The sequence below is a fragment of the Phaethon aethereus genome, assembly GCF_964289735.1.
Source record: "Phaethon aethereus genome assembly, chromosome: 1".
NCBI lineage: Eukaryota > Metazoa > Chordata > Aves > Phaethontiformes > Phaethontidae > Phaethon > Phaethon aethereus.
This window is the reverse complement of record NC_138575.1, coordinates 68377734-68403386: the sequence shown is the minus strand read 5'-3', so window position 1 is coordinate 68403386 and position 25653 is coordinate 68377734. Positions and strand designations below refer to the sequence as shown.

Genomic DNA, 25653 nt, shown 5'->3' with positions numbered 1-25653 from the left:
TGATGTAAACCAGTCTATCCAGTGAGCCCATCTCAGCCCCAGCAAGGCCTTCCCCCAAGCCCCCTACATTAACACAGGATAACTTCTTTCTCTACTTTCTTGTCAGGAGCTTTGTCCAGTCCTTCCCATTTCATCCATGCTCGGCCAGGGTGGAGGCTGCCCTTCCTACTGCTCCAGCCCCTGAGCAAGAGCAGCCGTACGTCTGAGCCACGATGGGCAAGATGGACAACACCTCCGTGGAGATGAGTTCTCCCTCCGAAGTGAAGCAGGCAGCCCCAGAGGAATTGGACCCCATTGCCCTCGAGGCCATGACCACCAAGAAGAAGAAGAAGAAGAAGGAGATCCCAGACAGAGGGTCCTGGAAGGGGAGATTTGACTTTTTGCTGTCCTGTGTGGGCTATGCCATCGGGCTGGGCAATGTCTGGCGCTTCCCATATCTCTGCGGCAAGAATGGAGGAGGTGAGAGAAATGCTCAGCACCTGTGCTCACCCCTGGGCAGCCATGTCCCCTGAACGGGCTTCGGTTTGGTGTGGGTCTGGGCAAGCGGCAGGTCCCCTGGCTGAGAGCTCTCCCTCACGGTGTGAGTTATTAAGCTGTCAGGAGACTAGTTCCTGTGGTCTGTGGGCTTTACTATCAAGTGCAGGTTGGGAAGAAGCAGCCCAAAGAAATATAGCAAGAAGATTGAGTTTTGCCAAGGTTCTGTAGTCCAAATTTGCAGGTCTACAACAAAGAGTGTCTGAGGACCTCACTTTTTTTTCACACACAGGGCTATGCACATAGGCACCCAGCAGGATGCTGAGGCTTTCCCAGGGAAATCAGTTTTTATCTGCTGACAGTGGGTTTCTCCTCAGTCTAGTGTGTTCTCAAGGGGTGACAGCTTTGCATCTGAGTTCGGGTCACATGCCTGAGGAGTTGTGATTAGAAGCTTTGCATGGACCATAGCAGGGGCATATAGACATATATACAAGCACACATACGTGTGTACATGTACACAGGCACACAGGAGTGTCATCGTCCATGGAAGGCAATGAGCTTTGCCTTACTACAGTGCTGTGAGAAGGGTGATGGTTATCATCTCCATTGTAATGTTTGGAAAACAGAAACCATGAGAGAAGGTGGCAGCTGGTGAAGGACTTACAGTAAGTGTGATGCAGCTGGCAGCAGTGCCCTCTGCAGACAGCTAACAAACACCTGCATTTTTTTGCTCTTTTTAATGTTGCCCCACTACATCCTTTCCTTACCAGTCCTCAGCTGAGACTTTGCCAAACCATTGCAAGGCTAGAGAAAGGCAGGCAGGTGAGGAAACGATGCTGGGCTAGAAATCAAGAGGTCTGGGAGGTCAGCTCCCCACTCAGCTACAGACTTTCTGTGTGTCCTGGATCAAGTCACAAAATGCACCCTTGTGCCTCAGCTCCCCACTAAAATGGTGCTATTTCTTCAGTCTTGGCAGAGAGGTGCTTTTGTGGAGGGGAGTATGTTCTACTTTTGTGTCAGTAGAGCAGAGGCTTGCTCTTCTCCCCTCCCATGCCCAGCTCTCCCGTTGCTTGTGCCTGCTACTACAGTCACCTTCCTTCCCCCCGTAAAGTGCCGCTCACCTCCTTGAACAATTTCTCAGACTCCCCACACAAATCCAACCCCCTTCGCCTCACCTTTAAGGCTGTATATATAATTTTAGTATTGCCTGCTAGTCTTTCCATGTTGCTCTTTCCTTCCCTCTTAGCTCTTCACTGCACAGAGTCTCTGTCCCCAGTGCCATGTTCATTCATGCTGCTCTGAGGGTCTCTTCTCACGCTTCTTCTCCACATCTTTTTTCTTTTCCTTTTGCTATGAATTACCTTTTCAAAACCCACTTTGTCTCGGGCTCTCATGACTTCTCCTCATATTGCAAGCCCATTTCTGCTGTCCATGCCATAGGTGGTGTAGGATGCTCTTCTCCTCCCACCCTGGGAAAGAGGAGAGGGGTTTAGCTCCCTGCAGCAGTCTGTCCATCTAGCTCCATGGCATTTAGGGGGATCTTGACCCTTTCTCTGAATCACATGGGGCAAGTCCCAGTGGGAGACCAGGCAGTTATCCATATGGACAAGAAGATTTATATTTCAGTGTGTCGTTTCACACAGAGGTGCATGTGTGTGGCTGAGCCTAGTGAGGTTTACGGGAATCAGCCAGGTCCACCTACAGGAGCCCATGCCACCATTGCTGGAGCCACGGTGTGGGTCTGCCATTTTTACCTAGCCACGCTCCAGCACCTGACTGTGCTACCCCTTCTTGTGTAACATTAACCCCATGGCTAAGTCCCAGCACTGGTTTTTAGCCCAGTCTCTGCCCTGTGATTGCTGCATGGTCTCAAACACACCAGATCCGTGCTGCCCGTGGCTCCGTCTCCTCACACATAAAGATGGGGATGGCCATACCTATAATTACATGTGGAGTGTTTTGAAGCTAAAATCAATCCCATTTATAAAGCCAGCTGAGATCCTAGGACAGAGGGTGCTGTGGCGGTGCGGAGCTGTATTACTAGCATGAGTGATAGCACACAGGGTGATCTCTGCCCCGGCAGCTGCAGGCACGCAGAGGGATCCGCTGGCTGGGAGCAAAAACGCCAGATGGATGAAATGCAGGAATTGGTGCCTGCCTCCTCTCAAACGCCCTGCCTCGCCTGCCGGTTCTGCTGTTCGTGGCAGCCCGTGTCACTCGCTCGTCTCATCCCTACCTGGTCTGGCTCTTCCCAGGCACGACTCTTCCAGCAGCCGGCAATAATGAGCAGCGAGTGGCGGCTGCTGATGCCAGAGACAGGCAGGAGAGCTGACGCACGGAAGCGTCACCGGGAGCCTATGCGGAGCAGCAAGGAAGGGTCGCACGGCATCCAATTCGCAACCGGGTGGGCACCGTCTTGGCTCTGCCCCGACAGAGGCGCCTTCGGAGCAGAGCAGACCGTGGGTGGGACTCTAATTTTAGCGTCGTGCATGTGCGCTGCTCAGAGCATGGTCGTGTGGGCTGCTTCCATTACGCACAGGCAAATTGAACTGAATGGAAATATTGTCGTCTCACTTACTGCTGTCACATTGTATCAGCTCATGGCTGATTTGCTCGGCATTGTGATCGGGCACATAATTAGGGGATATTCAGCCAGGGTATGGCATCCCAGAGCAAGGGCCATCCGCTGTGGGGAGCAGGCTTTACCCAAAGGGTTGCTTGGGCTCCCTGCTGGCTCTGCACGCAGCTGAATGTGCCCAGCTCTGACTAACGCTCCAGCCTCTACACTGATTTCTAACCTCATGCAGTCCTTCTGATGTCAACAGGATTTTACCGGACTCTAAATTGACTCTAAATGTGGCTCAGTAGGTGCTAAAAATTGTCTGTGAGATCCTGAGCTTGAATAAGTTGAGAGAAGAACATTTCTTTAAATAAGCATCATGCATTTCTCATTTATGCTTTGAGACTCCAAGCAACAGCATGTAACAGCTTCTAATGCTCAACTTTTGATTCGTGGGCAGTGATCACCGTATTAAGGATTAATTGTTATTCCTCGCTGTATGGCGTATCGGAGCTGGAGGCTGCAGGCATATTTGGGGCTGCACAGCGAGTGCCAGGCTGTGTGATCCTTCCCTGCCTCCGAGGGCCGGTGCGCTGAACAGGCAGGGCAGGACCACTGCTGTCAGCCCTTTGATCTGTGGACTTTGGAGACAGGATTGGACTCTCCCAAGGTCATACACAATCATTTGTAGCAAGCCCAGCAACCAAAGCAGACCTTTCAGCAGCCCACCCCAGGGCCAGAGGTTAAAGACTACCCCTTTCTCCCGGTGCCAAGGATTTAGGCACAGGAATGCAAATTTTAGGTGCAAATTTGCAAACTGATTTCACCTCTGGTTGTCCAGCACCCAGGGATGTTGTCCGTGCCTGCTTGGGTACCTGACCCTCCAGCGTGGCAGTGTCATTGCCAGCAGCCCTCACTTCAACGCTGCGGTCTGGTTTGTAGCTTTTCCCTTATTCTAGAGGATTTTTGTCAAGCCAGGATAAATGAGCTGGGTTCAAAAGTTTGTCTGTTTTTTTCCTCAGTAGTCTAATAAAGTCTTTCACCTACAAACCTTCCTGGCCTGTTGTAGATGAAAAATGCAGGATTGTCAAGAGCTGTGGCCAGATTTCATTAGCTGCTTGCATAGAAGCGAGCCAGGTACTGTGACTGCTGATAAGCTCAGTCTCCAAACTCTACAATGAGGCACAACGGTAGCGAGGCAGCATCCATGTCCTCAGAGCCGGCCCTGGCTTCTTCCAGGACTCCTGGGGGGCTGGACCTGTCCCAGCCTTGCAGGCTGCGGTGGCTAGCGAGAGCGCAGGGGAGGATGCCGGGCAGGCAGCGCTCCTCCCGCAGCAATGCTCAAAGCTGTTCGCTCCTCCGCGCCAGGCTGAGGTGAAGCTGAGAGCCTGCGCTTCCACGCCAGCTTGCGATTCAGGCTGACGGTCATCGAGCTGCTGGCCCGGAGCAGGTTTTCTCCCCACCAGCCGCTGCCGGCTCCTCTTGCAGGCTGCCTCGCAGGGACTCGCACGCCGGGTGCTGGCACCTGCATCTCCCAGCTGGGCTCAGCTCCCCACTTGGCAGGCAGGCATCCCCAGCTGGGTGCCCCTGAGCCAGCATCGCCGGCTGCGCCACGCTGCTTCCCTGCCCTTGGGGAGCGGCTGCCGGAGCCTGGCTCTGCCAGGTGCGAGCTGGGCTGCAGCTCTCCAGAGGGGCTTTGCTTGCTGGCTCTGTGTTTGCTTTCCTGCTAATATCTGGAAAAGAGACTCAGACTGACAGCTCTGCCCACCAGCTAGTGCAGAAACCAATCTTGGACATGGCCTCTGAGCAAACTAAGTGTGTCCTCTCTCTTCTCAGCCATCATCTTCTGCAAAAGTTTGTCCTCCTCAGGGTCGATGACATGCTCCAGCACATGTATGAGGAAGCTGGAAAATGAGCTTTGTCCCAAGTCCTAGAAGTCAGGATGACCTGAACATGTATAGCCTTCAAATCACACAGCGAGGCTTTCCTATTGTATTTGCTCTTCTAATAATGGGGTGCAAGTAATATCTCTACTGAATAGCTGCACTACCCCATTTCTAGTGATGAGATGATTTTCATAGGGTCCATGGAGAGAAATAATGTTTTCACCAGTAATTTTAAGGGTAAAACCTAGTGGAAGGGTGGGGAGGTGTATAGGGCTGTTACAACAGCAAATACAGTCTTAGCTACAGTTTTCTTTAAAGTCTGAAATAGCTATAAACAAAGAAAGGAATGGCCAATGCCACATTCCTATGTCCTTTTCCCTCAAGGTGAAGAATTGGGAGCTGCTGCAGGTAAGACAGAAAACACCAACAAGAACATTGTTGTTCTTGTTACATTGGTAATGTCAGGGTCTGGGCTTTTTGAGTTCATTGTCAGATTGGGCTTAGCATTGCCTATATATCTAACTACTGAGACTGGCATTCCATAGCTAGTGATACCAGTATATACGTCTATATGATACATATATATCCATAGCAATAGGAACAGATAAGGGAAAGTCAGTGGTGATTCAATGGGAGACCTACGAAACACACCAACTTCAGCTGCAAACTGTCGCCTCTGAGCGAGTCTGCTCCTCATCACGTGGGTGCTGCAGAGGGAGAAGCCGCAGCTGGAGGGATTTACTGCGTGGTAAAAGGGGGAGCCACCTGATAACATTGCTGCTTCTTTCAGGGGCCTTCCTCATCCCCTATTTCCTGACGTTGGTGTTTGCTGGGATCCCTCTCTTCCTGCTAGAAACCGCTCTGGGCCAGTATACCTCTGTCGGTGGACTGGGAGTCTGGAAACTAGCACCCATGTTTAAAGGTACTGTAGCGTAAGTTTGTGAACGCGTTGGCACATAACTACAGACAAAAACCTTTTAATAGTCTGAGAAGCAAACCATCAGCTTCCTGGCAACTGGGATGGGGTGGCAGGTGAGGGGAGTTTTCTCCCTCTGTCTTTATCAAGCTATCCTTGACCCTGATGTCTGCAGTCACTAACATCACTGTGCTCTGTTCAAGCAGTCTTGCGTGGTGACAAGGCACTTTATGAGCAGCAGGGACCATGATGGAGGGGCTCTGGTTGCAGAAGACCTGTCACAAGCCTCCCTGTGTAGGCTTACTTTAATTGCATGGGAAAGCTGTAGATAGGGGATGTGAACATGTTGCCGTGTCTGCAGTAGCAGTGTTCTGGAAACCAGTGGTGATTTAGAAATGCCTTGGATGTGGGAAAGAGTGATTCTGCCAGGGAAGTGACCGGATCCTGTTTTCATGGAGCTCTGTGCCTGAAGTACCTGTAGCATACTGAAAGGTAGCACTGCTCACCCAGTGGAAATGGGTGGGTGAGCGACGTGATGGAATAAGCCTCCCTTGCTGACCAGTTCAGTGTAGCTGTATCAGACGCTGCGTTGATGAGCTGGTTCACTTTTTCTGTCTGTGCCACAAAACTTGTTGTGATGGCCATGAGTGCAGTTGGGCACCAGTGACCTAGATTGATGCTGCTCTATGCCTTCCTTCGCAGGAGTGGGGCTGGCAGCTGTGGTTCTCTCCTTCTGGCTGAATATCTACTACATTGTCATCATCGCCTGGGCTCTCTACTATCTCTTCAACTCTTTCACCGCGGTGAGCCACAGACACGTCTACAGCATGGCATGCACTAGCTGCTTGTAGTTTGTGCAAAGAGCCTCTGCCAGCACCCCGCTGGACTCCTTCCTGCCCTGGAGGCAGTCGTGTAGTGCTGATGGGTACTGATGTTTGTCCTCCGGAGAGGGTGGTCCTCTGGAGGGGGTGGTCCCATCCCCTCTCTGGGAACTGTCCCCACTCACATCGGTCTTTAAAATTCACCCTGTGTCTCTGTTGCATTTCTAGAGCTGTGTGAATCTAGCAGCTGCACACTAGATAGTCCACAACTGGTTTTGTCACAACATGTTTTTATTACCCAGGATTTAGTCCTGACCTTAATTAGTCCTCATTTACGCTTCTCTTGATAAATGAAATCCCGGAGATTTTTTCTGCTGGGGAAATGATTCAGAAAGCATTTAGATATCTGCTTGTGACTGTCCCTGAGTGTGTGCTTTGGCATTGTGGTTTATAGTGGGTTCCACTCCCACAGCAGGGTCTTCTACCACATATGGTTAGAATCACGCCCCACATTAACTTCTTGGTAGCTGAATGATTTATTTCAGCCCAGCAGCTAGGAAGAGCTCCCTTAACTCTCTGAGCAACCTGCAGCCTTAAAGACATCAACTCCGTGGTTCATATGGGATTTTTTTTCATTTCATTTAGACATAGCCCCAAAATGCTGTTATGAATGCTGGACATCCAGTTTCACTTTTTGTTTGATCAAAAATTTCAAGTATCTGTCAAGACTCTAGCTAAAATATTCTGTTTGGCATTCCCAGCTGTGCTTCTACCACCAATACTCACTGTAGGCTCCTGGGTCCAGAACAAAATTGTCGGTTGTGGATGATTAGGTGCACCCTCAGGGATTCCCAAATGAACAGAAGTGTACCCCAAAAGGAACCCATCCCAGTTATACCCTGGGCAGGATGCATCTTAGGACGAGGATTTGGTACATTCAGGTGTCACAGACCTGACTGGTGACAGTGCCTGTATCTACACAGGCAGCTGCAGGTGTTCGGCTCAAGGCCTTTCCTTTTGCCAGAGGTAATTCCAGAATATCCAGATAATTCCAGAGCCAAGGTGCAAATAAAAAACCTAGGCTGATGCCTGTTCCCTGTCCCTCCTAAATTTGACTAGGAGTATTTTGAACCTGAATAGGAGCCCATCTTGCCTTCTTGCAGTTTCTATCCTCTGAAATTCAGAGGAAATGGAGCAGCAATAAACTGTCCCCATGCCTGCCCCTCCTTGTAAGAGCTGCGCGGTGTCTCTGATGTGCAAACCGCTTGGTTGAAGGGCTGCTGTGCAGCACTGCTCGAGCCTTTGCATTTGCTTCAATGCAATTAGCAAGTCCACAATGAAATCACTGGTGTCCCCACCTGCCCCTCCAGAGCTCTTCTTTTGCCAAGCCAGCCTGCACCTTAGGTGGTATCATCTGCTGGAATGAACTGATTTAGATGGGGGATGAAGGCAGCACTTAAAGGCACTGATGCCACAAAGCACTTAAAACACAAATAATATTTCTAAAGCAGTCTGTGTTCATGGATGAATAGGAATTGATATTAACATCTTCTTAAAGCTTTCTTGAGCTGGAGCCTGTGGTCTTATCTGCAGAGGGAAATCATCCAGAACAGCCGTTCTGCATTTATCTACATGCCCTGCACTTGGGAAATGAGATTGCTGCGCATGGAGACGTGTCTGAGCTGCTCTTGTTGGGCTGCCTCGGCGGTGGCACTACATGGCACGGGTGAGCGGCCCTGCGTGCTCACACAGCCCCTGACGCTGCCGTTGCATCGCTTGCAGCGCCTGAGCTGATTGCATTAAACCTGTAGCGACGTGCTGCCATCACACTGCTACCGACGGTGTAAACGTCTCCCAGGCATCCCTTTGTGCTGCGTAGGGGTCCCCAGGGCAGGGGACATAGCTACTGCGCTTTCAATGTACTCCTGGGCTTATGTTACAGTAGTTTATTGGTGTAGACAAACCGATAGCCCCCATTCACAATGCCATGTTGCTTTTTAAGTATTGAAGCTCGGTATAAATGAGAGATAAGAAACAAATCAGTGTTTATTCTTCGTGCAGTAAATTCCAACCACTTGTTGAGCGAAGTTAGAAAAAAGCTATAATGGTCATAAACACAGTATCCCCCGGTAGCTATTTTAATTAGTAGCTATTAATTACCAACAGTTAATTGGAAATGGCTTTCTGTCTGGGGAGTTGCTAACATTTTATTAGAGCTACAGCATTGCTCTAATCATGTCTTGATATTGTTTCCTGCAAAATCCGTGTCACAATTTGTCATTATTTTGGAAAATTGTTTCATGCTTTTGGCTGCAAGGTTCCTGCCCATCCAGAGGAGCTGCCCATCCTCTTTGCAAAAAAAAAAAAAAAAAATTGTGTTGCAGTTTAAAAGAAGCCAAATTTCTCGCCGCTGCCCTTCAGAGATGTCACATTAATGATAACCCTGCTGTCCTTCTGCCGGCGCAGGACCTGCCATGGCAGAGCTGTGGGAATGCCTGGAACACCGACCGCTGCTTCTCCAACTACTCCCTGGGCGACACCACCAACCTCACCAGCGCCGTCACCGAGTTCTGGGAGTACGTCCACAGCCTGCCTACACCAGGTTTCTCCCCCTCGCCGCAGCCGTCGTGCCTGCTCGCCGGGGCTGCAGCCGTGCCCGCTGGCACCTTTCCTTGGACAGCCTTGGCAGGAGGGCGTCAGAGCCGGCCACCGGCTGGGGTGGGCATGGGCGTGGGGTGCACTCTGCAGCTGCAGGTCAGATGGATAAAGAGGACAACAGCCTCTCTGCCTCTCCTCCCCTTCCTTTATCCCATCACGATGACCCTCAGGTCCCTTTAGGGTTTTGTGGACTCGTGCTTGTCTGCACCTGGGCCTTCACCCTCCAGCTGCTTCCGGGATCTACAGTCCCTCTGCCCCCAAGGGTCGGACTTCCCTTTAACGCAACCTCTCCCACCCCTAGGAGGAACATGCACCAGATGTCTGGGGGCTTGGGGGAGCCCGGCACCATCCGCTGGCCCCTGGCCGGGACACTGGCTCTGGCCTGGCTGCTGGTCTACTTCTCCATCTGGAAGGGCGTGGAATGGACAGGCAAGGTATGGCACAAGGAGTGGGTGTTTCAGTGCTGCCTCTCATTGCCACGCTTGGGTCTCAGCTGTCGAAATGTCCTCCGGACTCAATTTTGTTTGAGTGCCTATAACTGAGGTTATGATGTTTCGAGGCAGAATCGCGGTAGAAGCTATTAAATTCCTGACATTTACCTTTCATGGCTGTAAAAATTGCTAATCTGTTTATGGTAATTTTCATTCTAAGCGTAGAGAATATCTCTTCCCCGTAAAGTCACAGGTCTGGGCGCTCAGTCTCTTTGGGAAGAGATTTTCAGAGATCACTTACATTTCCCACTTCGGGACAGCCCTTTGAGAGAGCGAGGCCTCTTCTAGGCTCCCCCTTTTGAAAATCGTGGTATCTTAAAATGCTGCTGATGGGAAAAAAAACCTCACCACCTCCTTTGAAAATTTTCTTGCTGCCCTTTAAGTATTGGTGGGAGACCTTCAGATCAGAAGCATGTTGTTATTCACTGTGTAGCATTTCAAGGCTAGCACAGCAGAAAGGTAATTGCTTAGTTCAGTGAAACAGCGATGCTGAGATACTGAGATGTGTTATTTAGAGCACAGCGTGGTATAGCGGGACAATATTATGAAAGGAATAATCCAGAGGAGAGATCAGAAAGAAGCGCTTCAGGCGTAGGTCACCTAAGCTGTTACCTTCCCCGGTGGCTCTCACACAGTGTTTAGCTACGCAGGCGCAGCAAAGCCCCGGTGATTGCTGGTACGGGTCCTGTGACGAGGGACGGCACGTACCAAGGGATGGCACGTACCTGCGAGTCCCTGAAGCAGCGCTGAAAAGCAAGCAGTGGAGTCAAGACGACTCACGTTGCTTGATGCATTGGGCTAGAGAAACACCAGCTTTAGCTCTGCAAAATAAGGAGGGCATGACTTAAAGGGATTACTTCTGTGGACTAAATTTATCCCTGTGCAATTCCCTTGTCTTTGGGCAATTCATCCAGACTTTAGCATGCTACTTTTGTGATTAGTGTGTCCTTGCGTGTCATTGGCAGAGAGAAACCTCAAACAGCCAGAAACATTACTAGCATGGGAACTGGAGACAGAAAACACAAGGAATTGCTCCCGAAAGTGGTGGTGCAGGAGGACCCCGAGGGGGGACATACCAGACCTAATGCCACTGCAGGTGGGAAAGCTCCTGGGCACTGGTGGGCTGAAGGCTTCTCTCCTATGTTTTGGATTTTTTTTTTTTTTTTGCAGGTTGTGTATTTCTCGGCCACCTACCCCTATTTCATGCTCTTCATCCTCTTCTTCCGGGGAGTCACGCTGCCAGGAGCCAAGGAGGGGATCCTCTTCTACCTCACACCCGACTTCAGAAAGCTCTCTGACTCTGAGGTTCGTAGGCTAGTGAGGAAAGGTCTTCCCTCCTGGTTGTCTCCGCATTAGTCTTCCCTGGGCACTTTCCTTGAATATTTTAAGTATTAAAAGTAAACTGGAATAGTTCCCTGTTCAAGCAATCATGATGCTCACAGGCTGAGACCAAGCTGAAGGGCAGGCCCTTCGTGGGTGGAAATCTGCAGCAACCCTGCTGTACTCAAGCAGTATGGCGGGGTGGGGGAGCACAGAATTTACCCCAGCGAAGGAAACTCCCCTCCAGACTGGGAATGCCTTCTTTCACTGGCTATCCCAGGGCTGGTGATTTGGTCTTGATCTGTCAGTCCCAGAGAAAGGACAATGTGGTGCCTCTGACACAGGGGCCTCAGAAGCAGCACAAGCACAGCAGTATACACGGCAGCAATTTTTGGAAGTGTTTAAATAATGAGTGGTGGCCAGTAATGTTGCCCTGGTCAGCAGAAGCACAGAGGGGACCCAGAAGGAGCACAGACACTTGCAAAGGCAAAGTTTTTCAGGCAACACAGACTCTGCCTTTTGCAGCAGTGATGCTCCTGTGGCTCCAGGGTCACCAGTTGCTTGTGAGCAGAGACACCTGGACAACTATAATTTCCCGAGGGGTCCCAGTGATCCCTCTTGCAGGACACTCTCTGTAACTGTACTGCCAGCTGCATTGGCTCTAACGCTGGAAACAGGGCTCTCAAGATCGGAAGAGTCATTTAAATATTATGCAGTTAAGAAATGAACCATCTGCCCCCTTTTCTTGTGCCTTCTCGTCTTTAAGCCCTTACGGCACTGGGCCTCTCCAGTTGTTTGCACAAGAAACTTCACGTTGGAAAATCAAAAGCAGGCCAGTGGAAGAGGAGCAGGGCGTGAGCACAGGACATGGGGCTCCTGGGGGAGCAGCACCCCTTGGGGGGCAGCTGTGGGAAAGCGAGCATACACACACAAGTTCAGGCGATGCGCGAGTCCCTCCCGCCCTGCAACGGGGGCTGAGGGCCGCGGTTCGGAAAGGGGGATGCATGGCCTTTCCTCCATCCCCATCCATCCCTGGAAGCAGCCTTGAGCCATGGGTTTTGGAGGGCTGGAGGTGTACGTCTGGCGCTGGGCCAGGGTGCCCTCCCAGTGCGCTTGCCATGTGGGGAGGATGTAGACCCCCTCCTCCTGCTCCTCCTCCTCCTCGGGGAGGCATCGCTCTCTGGTGGGCTCCCTTCCGACACTGCAAGCAGGAGAGGCAAAGGCCGCATCCCCAACTCCCTGCCCTGCGTCAAAGTCCCCCGGCAGCCCCGTCGGCGCGAGGCCTGCTGACCCCGCGGAGCCATGAGGCACGCCGTGGCTCCCGGAGGCAGCGTGCTCCGGCCACGTCTGTGCGACACGCGCACAGCATCACTGCCCAGCCACACCGGCTGTCTCCATTACTCTCCTCTCCACCTGCACCATCGTCTCTGAGCCCTACCTTGCCCTGGAGACACGTGTTCAGAAAGGCATGGAGAAGTCTGTTCTTCAGGCGTGTTCAGCCCGGTTGGCAGCGACACAGCTGCAGATTTCAAGGTGGCTCCTGTGACGTTTCCAGCCGCTGGCCCAAACTCTTCCTCGGAGCTTGCATGAGCAGCCACATCGCAGGCACCTGTGGCCCTAGTGACAGGGTGCCTGCAAGTCCTGACCACCCCAGTGGGCTGGGTGGCCAAGCCCACAGCCCCGCGGTCTGCATCCAGACCCCTCGCTAGCCCTGCGCTGGAGACACTCTCCTGCTGCAGAGGCGTCTCCTGCAAGAGCTCAGCAGCATGGCGTCCCTCCCGTTGCACTCCTCTCCCAGTGCAGCCCCGGCAGCAGGTTTGCAAAAGCTGGAGGGAGCGATGGCCAGCGTTGTCCAGAGGTTGGTGTTTGTCTCCAGGGTGCAACAGCCCTACCTGGCAAAGCAAGGACACTGAGCTTTTGCCCCCAGCAGGTCCCACACCCCCTCTGATAGACAGGAGAAACACTGAACTCCACTCCATGCCGAGCTGTTGTTCAAAGGAGGGAGGGTGGCCGTGCTTGGAGGGCTGGACCCGCTGAGCTGCCAGCGCAGAGGAAGACAGACTCAAAACCAGCTTCTTCTCCACAGGTCTGGATGGACGCAGCCACGCAGATCTTCTTCTCTTACGGCCTGGGGCTGGGGTCCCTGATCGCGCTGGGGAGCTACAATACTTTCCACAACAATGTCTACAGGTCTGTTGGGTTTTTTTCCAGCCTCCTGCACATCAGAGAGTGCTCGTGGTGAGTCGGGGGTCTCATCTGGGGTCTGAGATCATCACTTGGTCTCTGATGTCCCCTCGCAGCCTATGGGGAATGCTGGGACCGTCGTAGCGGGGCTCCCCCACCTGCAGGACCCTGCACATGTCACCCATGCCACCTCTCTAAGGCACAGGAGCTGCTCTCAGCAGGGCTGGGTCTTTTGTTTACCCCTGCCTTCGCTCCTGGCCTCTTAGTAGGGACCTGCAAGTCATTTCTTTTCTTTCTTTCTCTCTTCCAGAGACTCCATTATCGTCTGCTGCATAAACTCCACCACCAGCATATTTGCTGGGTTTGTTATTTTCTCTATTGTTGGCTTCATGTCGCACATCACGAAGAAGTCGATCTCAGAGCTGGCCTCCTCAGGTAAGCAGAAACCCAGGTTCAAATGCAGCAGCAACCTTTGAGAGCAACGTGCCAGTGCGTACGGGATGCTCCCAGACCTTTCCTGACTGGGACCCTTTTTGCACACCCTCCCACCAAGACGGGGCTCGGGCACCTGTGGCTGATGATGTTCCTCACACTTCGGCTGCAAGAAGCACCTCTACCTGCTTTTAATGTTCACCTTCTTTTACTACTGAAGTTTTATGTGCTTTTGCTGCAGGGAAATATTTAAGCCGTTTGCTTTCTGAAACCTTCCTATGGAGAATAGATACTGCCTATTTTCAGTAGATGTGATCAAAATTTGGAGTCCCTTTTGCAGGTGAAATTTTGAAATTGTAACCTCAGAATAATTTTTTTAACTAAGATGGGACTGTGTCTTTTTGCACAGAGACATATTTTGAAATTGCTGTTTTCCCACAGAAAGCTTTTATCTCAAGAAACAGCTTTTTGTGATGGAAAAAAAAAAAGACATCAGTAAAGTTGTAACCAGCTCTAAATATCAGTTTATTTTTCTAGCAAAGTGCTCCAGCTCCATTTGGTAGCAGTAATTTGATGACTTTCTTGCTTGCAGGAAGAGAAAAGGCAAAGCATTTCTCCAGTCATTCCTGCCTCCCCATCCTACCCATGTGTACCCCACTGGGTTGGTGTGTCATGTGCGAGGGCTCAGGTTTTTCTAGCTCCTATATTAAATACCTGCAATTCTTGACTGTGATCGTTGTCTCTCTGTTCAACTGTTGTCCTTAGCTCAGACTTCCCATCAAATGATTTATAAACATGGGTGCATCCCTCTTTTCATTACCACAGGCCCTGGCCTGGCTTTCCTCGCCTACCCACAGGTCGTCACGCAGCTGCCCCTGTCCCCACTCTGGTCGATTCTCTTTTTCTCCATGCTGATGATGTTGGGTCTGGATAGTCAGGTGAGATGACCCAGGGACAAAGCAGGGTAAGATACAAAGATATTTTCAGATATGGTGTTGGTGTCCCCTTCCGTACTTTGGGACGGTGCTGCACAGGGTCTTTCCTTACTCTTAGCGGTGAGACGCAGCTGCATGAAACAAGGTCCCACATGTGGCCATCGTCTCTGCGCTCTTCCCTAAGGTGGGCATATACTGCAAGCGTGCCAGTATCTGACCACTACCCAGCACACCAGTCCTTGTCCTGCTGCCAATTAAAATAAGAGTAATGACTAGCTTCCAGCAGCCCAGCAGAACCAGTCAGCCTTCTAAGATGATTGCCACTTCCCTGTAGGAGGATCTTTGGAAGGCTTTTCTCCCTTCAGATCAATTCCTGGCTCTAGTGAAGTGCTGGTGCTGCTGCGTGGGCACAGCATGTCCCCATCTTGCCAGGTGACCCTGGCAGCTGAGCTCGCAGGCTGGAAGTAGAGCTTACAGCTCTTATCCCTGCCAAAATACTTTGGGGCAAGGGAAAAAGGAAAAAAGATATCTTTCAAGTAATAACTGCTTTGTCTTTGTAAGATGTGATTCCTCCCCACCCCCCAAAAATAGGTATGTGAAATAACAGAAATCAGAATTAACTTTTTTGTTTTGTGTCTGTATGATAATAATTTGTGATCATCACAGCTCTCAGTATTTTGTGAGAAGCTCAGTTTGGGTGCTATCAATTTCCTTACTGTGTCGTGGAGTACCTCCACCAAACTGCATTTACTGTGAGGCACTGTCAAGAAAATGTCATTACTTTGGCTTACTTTTGTGGGTTAGGGTAGAAAGTCTCCATCTTCTCTACTCCCCGGCACTGGGAGGAGCATCTCTGCACAAGGTACCAGTCTCCAGACAGACCCAGCGCTCTGGTGCAGTATCGACAGTTGCGCTGCGAAAAGCAGTGATGAGGAGTTTGAACTAGGGCTCTCCTGTGCTGTGGGCATGGTGGTTCGATGCAGCATTTCGGCACTGTTGTCGGTAACAGAAGTGGCCCTGAGCAGAGCTGAAGCACCCTGGCCTGGTTTGTAGGTGAGCAGGGGTAGCTCCTGGCAAAAGGAAGGAGCCATGCCTTGGGAAAGGCTGGTGCCTGGGTACTCTGACTACTTTGCCATCAGATAAGTCTTAGAAGACACTTGAAGGCGAAGCAACTGGATGCAGCAAAAGGTCTCTACCCTGCCCCCCTCAGAGCCCTCACAAAATAAACAAAAAATCATGGTCTCTGTATTTTCACAAGTGAAGCTACTTTTTTTTTCTGACAATTCAGCATAGAAGTAGCTTCCCAGTGAAGCAGTCAAATGCAGCATGCCTCCCTTTTGAGTGCATCAAACTCAAAGCCTCCTTCAAAACCCTGTACTTGGTCTGTCACATCCTCCCCTGTGCCCACATGCTCTTTCCTTGCAGTGCAAACCACCAGTACAAAATGGATGCTCTCTTGGATTACAGGTAGTGTTCATAAACCCAAGTCTAGTTCATAATCAGACTCAGAGATATTCCTGAAATGTTACACCTGGTTTCCAGGAAAATCTAATCAACCAAATCTGGTTTTCCATTATGGCACACCCCCATGAACACATCATAAAGCTCATGTCTGCCTTACCACAGATGTTATTTGGCAAATAATTTCCAGCAGCGACTAAATGTTCCAAAAGAAGCTACATTTACAGCAAAAAAAAAAAAAAAAAAAAGCTCTCCATGGATTATTCACTCAGCACTGGTAAAGGGTTCGAGACATGACAATAAGCCCTCTAAGCACCATGTGGAATTTATTTGCTGCATTTGCTTCTGAAATACCACTTGAAATTCTCCAAGTCCCTTCTGACAGCTAGTCTCGGAGGGCAGGCAGTCCATGGGGGGCTATCATTGCCTGAAGGAGGAGGAGGAAGTGAGGGGAACAAAGCATAAAAAGGAGAAAAAGCTTTTAAAAAAGCACAGATAAATATATGTGAAGAAGCTTTCTGTCTGCATGCTGGAGCTGTGATTCAGTCAAACACAGCATTAGCAGCATGGCAGCTTATGCGTAGGAAACAAGTAACACAGGCTGCAACAACGGCTGCAATTGCACATACATTTTGAAACATCCAGTTTAAAAAAAAAAAAAAAAAGAGATGGTTTTGCTCTGTGCTGATTAAATACCATTTGTGGTATTTGCATGCAGGGAGCAGCCATTTTTCATTTGGGTCAGCAGCCCAGTCCTTGAGGCACGGCAGGGCGGCAGGGCATTTCTTGCACCCTGCACCCCGCAGGCTGCTGGGCTGGGGCTGCCCCTTGGCGCCGGGCGGGCGCGGGGCCGTAGGCATGGCAGAGATGCTCGGAAGCCCGGCTAGCGAAGGAAGGCAGGACTGAGATCTGCATTTGCGATGCAGCGACAAGCCCCAACCCCGTAACGACGGTGGGAGTAGGTCCAGCCATGCCCATTAGCTTCGACAGCGAGTCTTCTGCACAGATACATCTGCCTCTTTCTGCCAGCGCGCTCATCTCGTCTGCCGTTACTTGAATGGGATGAGTGACCTATATTGATAGACACGCGCCTCCCTCCTGTGCCCCCACTTGCCGCTGTTGTGCCTTAATGTTCATTCCACCTCTGATCCATCCGGGCTTTAGCTCTCTTGACGTCTAGACCCTCTTGCGTAATATGCTAATGCTTTCTTTTAACCTACCAGTTTCCAGGTCAGGCGTTTTCTCCCGAGGGAAGCTAGCAAGCCTTGTGACTGCCTGCAAGCCTGCGTCTGTCCCATGTGAGGCTGCCCCTCGCAGGTTATTCATGAGGAACTCCAGCTGCAAGCAGCAAGACCCACTCTCGTGGCTCTCTGCTGCACATCTGGCAGCTGTGGTCAAACCCCCTGTGGGCCCGTGGGTCCTGGTCAGGGTGGCCGAGGAGGGGACAGCAAGCCCCTGACACTGGGAGAGGATGGGGGACAGACTTTCATTCAGACTGAGGTGCCACCCATGCTGACTCCCAAGCCCAGATTGTCAGACCCAGCAGCTTGTGTAATGATTACGTCCCTGAAGGGATAAAAAGAGCAAAAGAGAAAAGTGAATGGAAATAAAATCTTTAGGAGAGAAACAGTATCACGGGGTGAGGCATGAGGAAGAACAGAATACATGCTAAAAACTGTGGATGGAGACAGCTGGTGAGAAAAATGAACCTTTTTCAAAAGCAGATTGAAGTGTACGTGCACAGGCGTGTGTCGGTGTGTGTGCGCACGTGTGTGTGTGGGGCCGCCGCATGCACAGGTGCACGCACAGGGCAAGGGTGAGACCAGGAAGCATGGCAATGACCAGATCCACATCACTCAGCGTGCTTTTGCTCAGGTGCCCACTTAATGCGAGCATCTAAGGCTGGGTATGCAGGCTGGGATATGTGGACCCCAGGCCAGCCAGGGAGCCACAGTCCCCAGGGCTGGAAAGGTGTGCCTCCTCCAGGCTGCATCACTTCTGAATGAGGCATAAGGCAATTTTCAGTAAATGGTATGAAGGCCGTTGCCTGCTTTATGGCTAGAAAATGCAACATACCACCATTCGGTTCCCCACCTCATCTGTTACACACCAACTTAATTTTGGTAGGAGGCAAAGAGATTTCAACTCACTCTGTAGCCTTTTTCCCCATCACCATCTCCCTGTCTTTCCTTCTGTGCTTTCCCTGACTTTGATCCCTCTTGCTGCACCAAAGGGCTGTCAGTTTTACTCCCTCCCGTTATCTGAGGCATCTTTTTATGAGGGCAGATTTAGACTAGATATAAGGAAGAAATTTTTCACAATGAGGGTGATGAAACACTGGCACAGGTTGCCCAGGGAGGTGGTAGCTGCCCCATCCCTGGAAACATTCCAGGTCAGGCTGGACGGGGCGCTGAGCAACCTGACCTAGTTGAAGATGTCCCTGCTCACTGCAGAGGGGTTGGACTAGATGACTTTTAAAGGTCATTTCCAACCCAAACTATTCTACAATTGTATGATATTTTTCTTTGTGTCTCATCTGCTGGACACTCCTCATACCCACTCTCTGCCCCCAACCACCCCTGGTGACCCTCTGAACCCTTTTCCCTGTCTCCCCGGTGCCAGACCGCGCAGCCCTGCCCACGTTTCCAGCAGTGCCTGGCCACACATCCACATGGAAGGAATAGCTTTTGACAGGGTTTTTTTTGTCACACTGGTGGTGCCAGCTCAGTCCTGATTCTTCCAGACAACGAGCTGGGTGGGATGGGGTGAAGAGCTCACTGTCAATGAGTATAAAGGCAACTTAACCCATGCCCAAATGGCAAAAGATGCTTTAATTGCACTTGTGTCCAACACAAAAGGCTTTAGCTCATTAAAAATTTGAGTTGAAGCAGTTGAGCTTTGGCACTCTGGGAATATTGGCTTTCCGCACTGCACTGTGCAGATACAAAATGCTGCGCAGAAATGTCGCCCTTTGCCTTGCTCTGTCCCACATGGAAGCCAGCCCCAGAAGCCAGCAGTGTGCCAGCTCTTCTGCTGTCCCTGCCCAGCTACAGGCATGGCTCAGACTTCCCAGTTTTCTTCCATACATCTTTCCAGTGCTCTGCTTCTCATTTTAGTCTGTGCATCTCTACCTCCGCTTTCATGGATGATAGGTTTTTTCTTCTTGTCTCCTTATTCAAAGCTGAATCTAAAAATGCCAGCACTCTCTTGAGCACTCTCCCAGGGTCAGGGAGGTCCCTGACATCCAAGAGCAGTGAAACCTCTTTCATTTTCATTGCACTGGCTTGTACATTTACTGAGGGTGACCAGGGAAACTAGGAGCTTGCTGCCCTCATAAACTTCCCAGGATTTTTGCTAGAGGCATGATGTGCTCTCTGAGAGCTGAATATTACCAGTGGTTTCTGGAAATGAGCTATAAAAGTGAATCTCACAATTTAAGAAGAAATAGGAGGGAAGGATGCACTTCAAAGATATACAGTCCAACTGTCCTCCTCGTGCCACAGGGCAGAACTAGTAGGAAAACTGATTTGAAGGTAACACTTGTGGGGACTTCTTTATGTGTTATGGTGCAGGCAGCATTAATATACTGTGCCTGGTGTAGTACTGCACAAGCCAGCCAGGCGATTTCAGCTCTAGAAAGACCATGTGCTGTGAGGATGGGCTTTTAATGTGCTACATGCACTTAATGTAGCGCGCTTGGAAAAGTGAAATAAAGTCAAGGACTGGGTAGTCAGAGAAGTTATGCACATGAATGTGCAACTGGGCAGTGGGTAATGCAGCTCCTTAATGTGCCTTTTAGATCATTGAACAGCACAAGCGCTGTTGCAGTATGCTGAGAAGAGCACACATGGGCAAAGAAGAGCAAGCAAGGTCCTGCACGTGTCCCAGCAGCAGACAGACACACAGCTGTGACAGAGAGCTTGGAAGCATAGGGGAGCACAGCAGTGATGGGGAGGTCCTAGAGAGTGTGGGGGAAGAAAGAGGAGGCTTTCCAGAGGAGGCAAAAGGCAGAGCTTTATCTCAACTAATTTTGGGTATTTGACCCTGGCACTTTTAGCTCCCTTTATATTCAGTGGAGGGAGAGAGTCATTTTCAGAAGGTGGTTCAGACCAACTTTGTGCAGAGGTGCCTCCTTCTTTTCTAGTGTCTGCAGAGAGCACTTAAAGCAATGAGGATCTCAAGAGTGGAGTTAAATGTAGGTGGGGGTGATGTCAGGCTAAGATATTGATATATGTGTCCTTGGTGTATACCTTTTTCCATAGTTCTGCACTGTGGAAGGGTTCATTACAGCCCTGATGGATGAGTATCCTCAACTCCTGAGACCCAGGAAGAAGGTCTTCATCGCAATAGTCTGCTTCATCTCTTATCTCATTGGATTCTCCAACATCACCCAGGTACAGATAGCCATGCTTGTACCTCCATTCATGGCACCTTTCTAGTCACTTTGGCATGGCATAGCAGCACCAAAAGCTTTGGGAGAAGTGACAGCATCCCTAGCAGCCATCCTAATGCTGGATAAATGGACTTGCTCACCACTGCTACATCTCAAGTGACTTAGGATGCCTCCATAATTTTTACCATCATCCTGTTGTCAGTCTACCTTGTTTTTTTGCTATTTGCAATAAGGTATCAAGAGAACAGAGTCCAAGCTGAGGGAATGCTTGGTGCAAAGGGTTAAGATAACATAAAGAAAACCCGTCTGCTGGGGCTCTAAAACTCTGTGGCTGAAGCCAAGGTTCACGTGTGTGGAGGTCAGGGTTGAGAGGTTTGGAGGCTGCGGAGCACTGTAGGTTCTTGAGGAGGCAAGGCAGCAAAACTCCTGGGACGGGCAGAGCAGACTAAATTAAGTGACTCCATCTAAACCCTAGAAAAGTAATAAAGCCTAGTGAATTTCTGCTTTTCTCCCCACCACTGGCCATGCCTGAGCAGGCTGACTAATTGTCTGCATGAGCAGTTTTGCTGCTGGGAACCAGACTCCACTGGAAACTGCAACGCCGTCTCTACTGTCCAAGGAAATTAGCATTAAAGCCAGCAGACGCAGATAGTAGCAGTGCAAGGAGCCGGCTGATATTGCCGACTGTAATCTATAACTAAACTCCTTGACCTTGGTTTTGTCTCCTCAGGGTGGCATTTATGTCTTCAAGCTGTTTGATTACTACTCAGCCAGTGGCATGTGCCTTCTCTTTCTTGTCTTCTTTGAGACCATCTCAATTTCCTGGTGTTATGGTAAGCATAAAAGACCTTGTTCCTTTGTTGCCTCCTGGGCACAGTGAGTTATTTCAGAAGCCTCCCATAGTGAAGCCAATGAAAACTTTGCAACTGAAAATAACTTAGGCTGATAACTCCAGAAAATCAGGAGCAGGAGGCTGCCATCTCACTTCTCCAGGCCTCCACAAAGACCTCTGCACAAACTGGCAGATACCTACGGTCCTGCCCTCTGGTCCTTCAAGAGGACATCAGGAACATGGAAGCTGCTTCCACAAATCTGCTTTTGTGTCTCTATACTTCATCCCCTGCAGATAATGCTTCTCATGTCACAGCATCGTCACTCTCTTGCTGTGGCTGGCCTGTGCTATGTCATAAGAAGAGGTGATGACCATGGTGCTGAGATGGGATGTTTTTTCAACGCTCATTTCTTCTTGTAGGTGTGAACAGATTTTACAGGAATATCGAAGAAATGATTGGCTACAAACCTTGCATCTGGTGGAAGATCTGCTGGGCCTTCTTCACTCCTCTTGTCTGCCTGGTAAGAACAGAGGGAACCTATCTTCAGGAGTGGATCCAGAAGGGCCTCTTAGTTTGGATGGGCTATAGGGGAAACACTATGTTCTTGATCCATTACAAGAGATCCTAGGTACATCATCCTAGGTAGACCTGAGATGGAAAAGTAATACAGGAGCCTCTTTCACTCCGCCTGCTGGAAATCACCTGTAAGAAAAGCTCTAGATGATTGTTCTAATCTAAATGTTGGCATCAGCTCTTCATTCTTCTTTCTGAGATGCCAAAAGATAAGCAAATAATTTACTGTTTTAAAAAGCAGTTACTGGTGCTGGTGAAGGCTCTCAGCTATTCCAGCTCCAGCCTCAGCTCCTGATAGGCTTGTCAGAGCAAAAGACATCAGCAAATGCAGTATAGCTGACTATGGAGCAATTTAGCCTTTGATGGTTCCTGCATTTCCAGTAGTACAAGCAATGGTGTGAGACGGCCAATGATAGGAAGATGAAGGCTCCTGAGACCAGCTGTGAGGATGCTGTTAACTCACTTAAGAGCTGGTGTGGGGGCACTGCTTCTCTGAGTAGTCTGCTGAAGATAGAAATCAGGGTTCCAGGTTTTCACAGAGGATAATCAGGGGAGAAATTATATGAAATTACCAGTTGGTAGGCTGAAAACACCTAGAGCAGTTTAAGGAGCTGTAAGACTGTTGGGAGCTAAGAGGATAGAGGAGGAAAAGATGGGTGGATGGTCCCTGATTTTGCACACCTTCACCTACGATGGCTGGTGCTCTTTTCCCAGGGTGTTTTCGTCTTCAGCGTGGTGGAAATGACTCCTCTGACACTGGGAAAATACATCTATCCTACATGGGGACAAGGCATTGGTTGGCTTATGGCTCTCTCCTCCATGGTGTTGATTCCAGGATACATGCTGTATTGTTTCTTCACCTCAACAGGGACACTCCGGCAGGTATGAAAGGCTTCACCACCCCTCTTCTTCTCTCTGCGTAGAGTAAGCCCCCCACTGAACTTAGCATGAGGAGAACCAAGCAGATTCTGCTCTGACAAAGTCTGTTTGTTGTCAGAGTACTTCAGGTGGGTGCCGCAGGAGCTCTGCGCACTGTCCCATCCAGGAGGGCTCAAATCAGCCCCAGTGCACAGAATGACCTCTGGCGACACAGACTCGCTGGAGAGGACTTAGTAGCACAACTGAACACTAACGTGTCTAAGTGTCTGGGAGCACTGTCGGGCAGCATGTGGTTGGCTGCATCTGGCCAAGTGGGTAGACCTTCAGGTAGTCTCTCCTTAGGTCAGTCCATTGTCCTTCATTGAGCTTTGTGCTGTCACCATCACAAAAAGGGAGCCCTCTTCCCCTGGATATCTCTTTGGTGCAGGGGACTGGAGGTAAGGAAGAGATTGGGAAGAAATCCTTGAGGTTTCTTAACCCAGAAGAATCTTTTTTCACAGCGGTCCCTGGCTATGAGCATGGTTACCTGGCACTTCTCAGCAGAGACATCGGCATCCTCTGAGCATGAAGCTTGAAATCTCTCAGGGCTAGGACCTGCTAGTTATAGAGACATGCACAGTGGTAGTTTGTCCTGTGCTTTGCAAAGGGCACTCGGTGAATGAGGGGTTAAGAAATGCAGATTTCTATGCAGGACCCACAATGCCTCCAACTCTGATCTTGGGTTGTTTTTTTTTTTTATTGAAGCAGGGTTTTATGTAGCAGTGAATCACGAGTCTCTGTATGTCATACCTAGAAATTACTGTTAAAATTTTATTTACAGTGTTGGCATTCAGTTTTGAGAGCACTGTGAACAAAGTCCCTGGTTTGATGTCGTCTGCTGCAAGCTACAGGTGTAAAAAGTCACTGCAGGGATGCTGATTTATGGCTTTCCCAGCCCAGCTGCAACAGCCACCAGACACCATCTAAATCCCATGAGTTTACTTCATGGATTCTGTATTTTGAATAATGTTTAATTCAGAAATGTTTTGGCTGGAATCGCTGGGCTAAGGTCAGCTTCAGGCTCTCTACCTCTGAGGTCAAGCTGCATGTGAATTTGACTTTTCTTCCTCTCAGCTCTTCATTTGGATGGGCTCTGGTGTGGGAACGGGGTGTCTCAGATCTGCTTTCAGTTTCTGGCCTCTCATCTGAGATTGGCTTAGGTTCCTGCCATTGGTATTGAGATCCACATTGGCGTTCCTGTAGGACTTAAGCCAGGGTGTCATGTCAAGCCACTTTGGTGATGTTGGTTTGAAGGGCAGTGGAAATTCCAATAGTAGGTCCTTTCTCAGATATTTAGAGTATTCTTTATCCCTTCATAATATTTTTTCCCTGAAAAAGCAGGGAAAGGGACACCTGCAAATACAGATATGGGTTCAACTCTTTGCTTAGTCTCAATCCTGTTTCCACTAGGGATGGTGGAAGCATGTCCTGGCATCTGGGGGCAGCTCATGAGCATGTTTCCACTCATCCTCTCAGCATCTCGTGCGAACCAGCAGTGCCAGTCAGCAGCGTGAGTGGCTGGTGTGCAACCCCCTCTGTCCTGCTCTCCCTCTAACAGCACCCACACACATCAGGAGACCCAGACCTCCTCCCCATCCTTCATAGACCCAAGAGTGAGCAGCAGATGGCAGCAGGAAGAAAATTGGCTTGTGTGTGTGTTGGTATCAGAGAGACAGAGAGCATTTTTGGCCTCATATGCACAGATCTGGATTAGTTTGTAATAGAGCTGGAGCTGGAGGGAAATTAGATGCCAATGCTGAATAAAGTGGTTTTGACAGACAGGAATGATTACAAGTCATTTTGATCTTACTGAGCCTGAATGGGAGGGGAAAAAAAAAAAAGACCATGAATGCCAGAAGCAGCTCAGTGAACATTTCAGGGACTTCACCCAGTGACAGCCACTTCAGCGGTATTGGAGAGCAGGAGCTTGTTTCCCTTTGCTGGAAAGAGCTTTTCCCTGACTTAGTGATGTCTGTCCAGGTCAGACAGTCCTCCTCTGCCTCCTCTTCTGCAACTTACAGCATTAGTCCCTCCCTGACAAGTAAAAGTGGTTCATTTTTCTTTATCACTCCTGATCCTCAGTCCACATGCCTCCATATTTTATGGACTTGCCCCTCCATGTTTTCCTGGGTTCTTGCTTCACTTTACTTGGGTCTGCAGTTTTCATTTGATCAGTTCAGGGTGACAGGAGTTGCTGCTGGTGCAGAGGTTTGTGCAGGTGGACTGGGCTGATCTGCATCAGCAGCACAGTCTGTAATCTTATCAGCCTGCTGTAGAAAGTTAGTAATGCTTCATAATCAACCCTATTTGAAAAATTATGGAAACTGGGAAAAATGGGCCTGTTCTGAAGCCTGTGACTTTGCAGCTCTCATTCCTACTTGCAGCTGGTATTGCCTGGTAACAGTTTGCCCATGTTATGACAAGGCCCCTGTATTTCAGATGAAAGGAGGAGCTGCCATGCTGTGTGCAGCACCGAAGCGAAGGTGACTTGCAGAGGCTTTCAGCGGGTTGCTGAGTGGTGCCAGAGGAGTAACTCCTGCCGCATGCACCATCCCCTCGCCCAGTAACCAGGGCCACCTCTGAGGCTTGGGGCGAGGGGTCCCAACCCTCAGCTGCTGCCATGCCCCAGCTGCCCCACTGCTGCCGCCCCCGGCCCCATGGCTGACACGCTCTCTCCCTTCATTCCCCGGCAGCGCTTGCAGCAGATGACACAGCCCAGGCCAGAGGTGCACGCTCAGAACAACAGCCTCCAGCTGAAGATGTCCTTGAACGGGAGGATCTTGGATGCCGCCGTCTAG

The 25653-nt window shown here is 50.1% G+C and overlaps 1 protein-coding gene across 1 annotated transcript; it reads left to right on the top strand.

The window, feature by feature from the left end:
* Nucleotides 1-212: 212 nt before the first annotated feature.
* Nucleotides 213-25653, top strand: LOC309404439 (sodium- and chloride-dependent GABA transporter 1-like; the record flags this gene model as incomplete). Its single annotated transcript, XM_081998910.1, has 14 exons — nucleotides 213-459; nucleotides 5711-5842; nucleotides 6539-6639; nucleotides 9124-9233; nucleotides 9617-9749; nucleotides 10977-11111; nucleotides 13213-13316; nucleotides 13621-13745; nucleotides 14568-14680; nucleotides 20401-20532; nucleotides 21262-21364; nucleotides 21784-21884; nucleotides 22652-22819; nucleotides 25549-25653. The coding sequence occupies 14 exons, from the start codon at nucleotides 213-215 to the stop codon at nucleotides 25651-25653; spliced, it is 1809 nt and encodes a 602-aa protein (XP_081855036.1).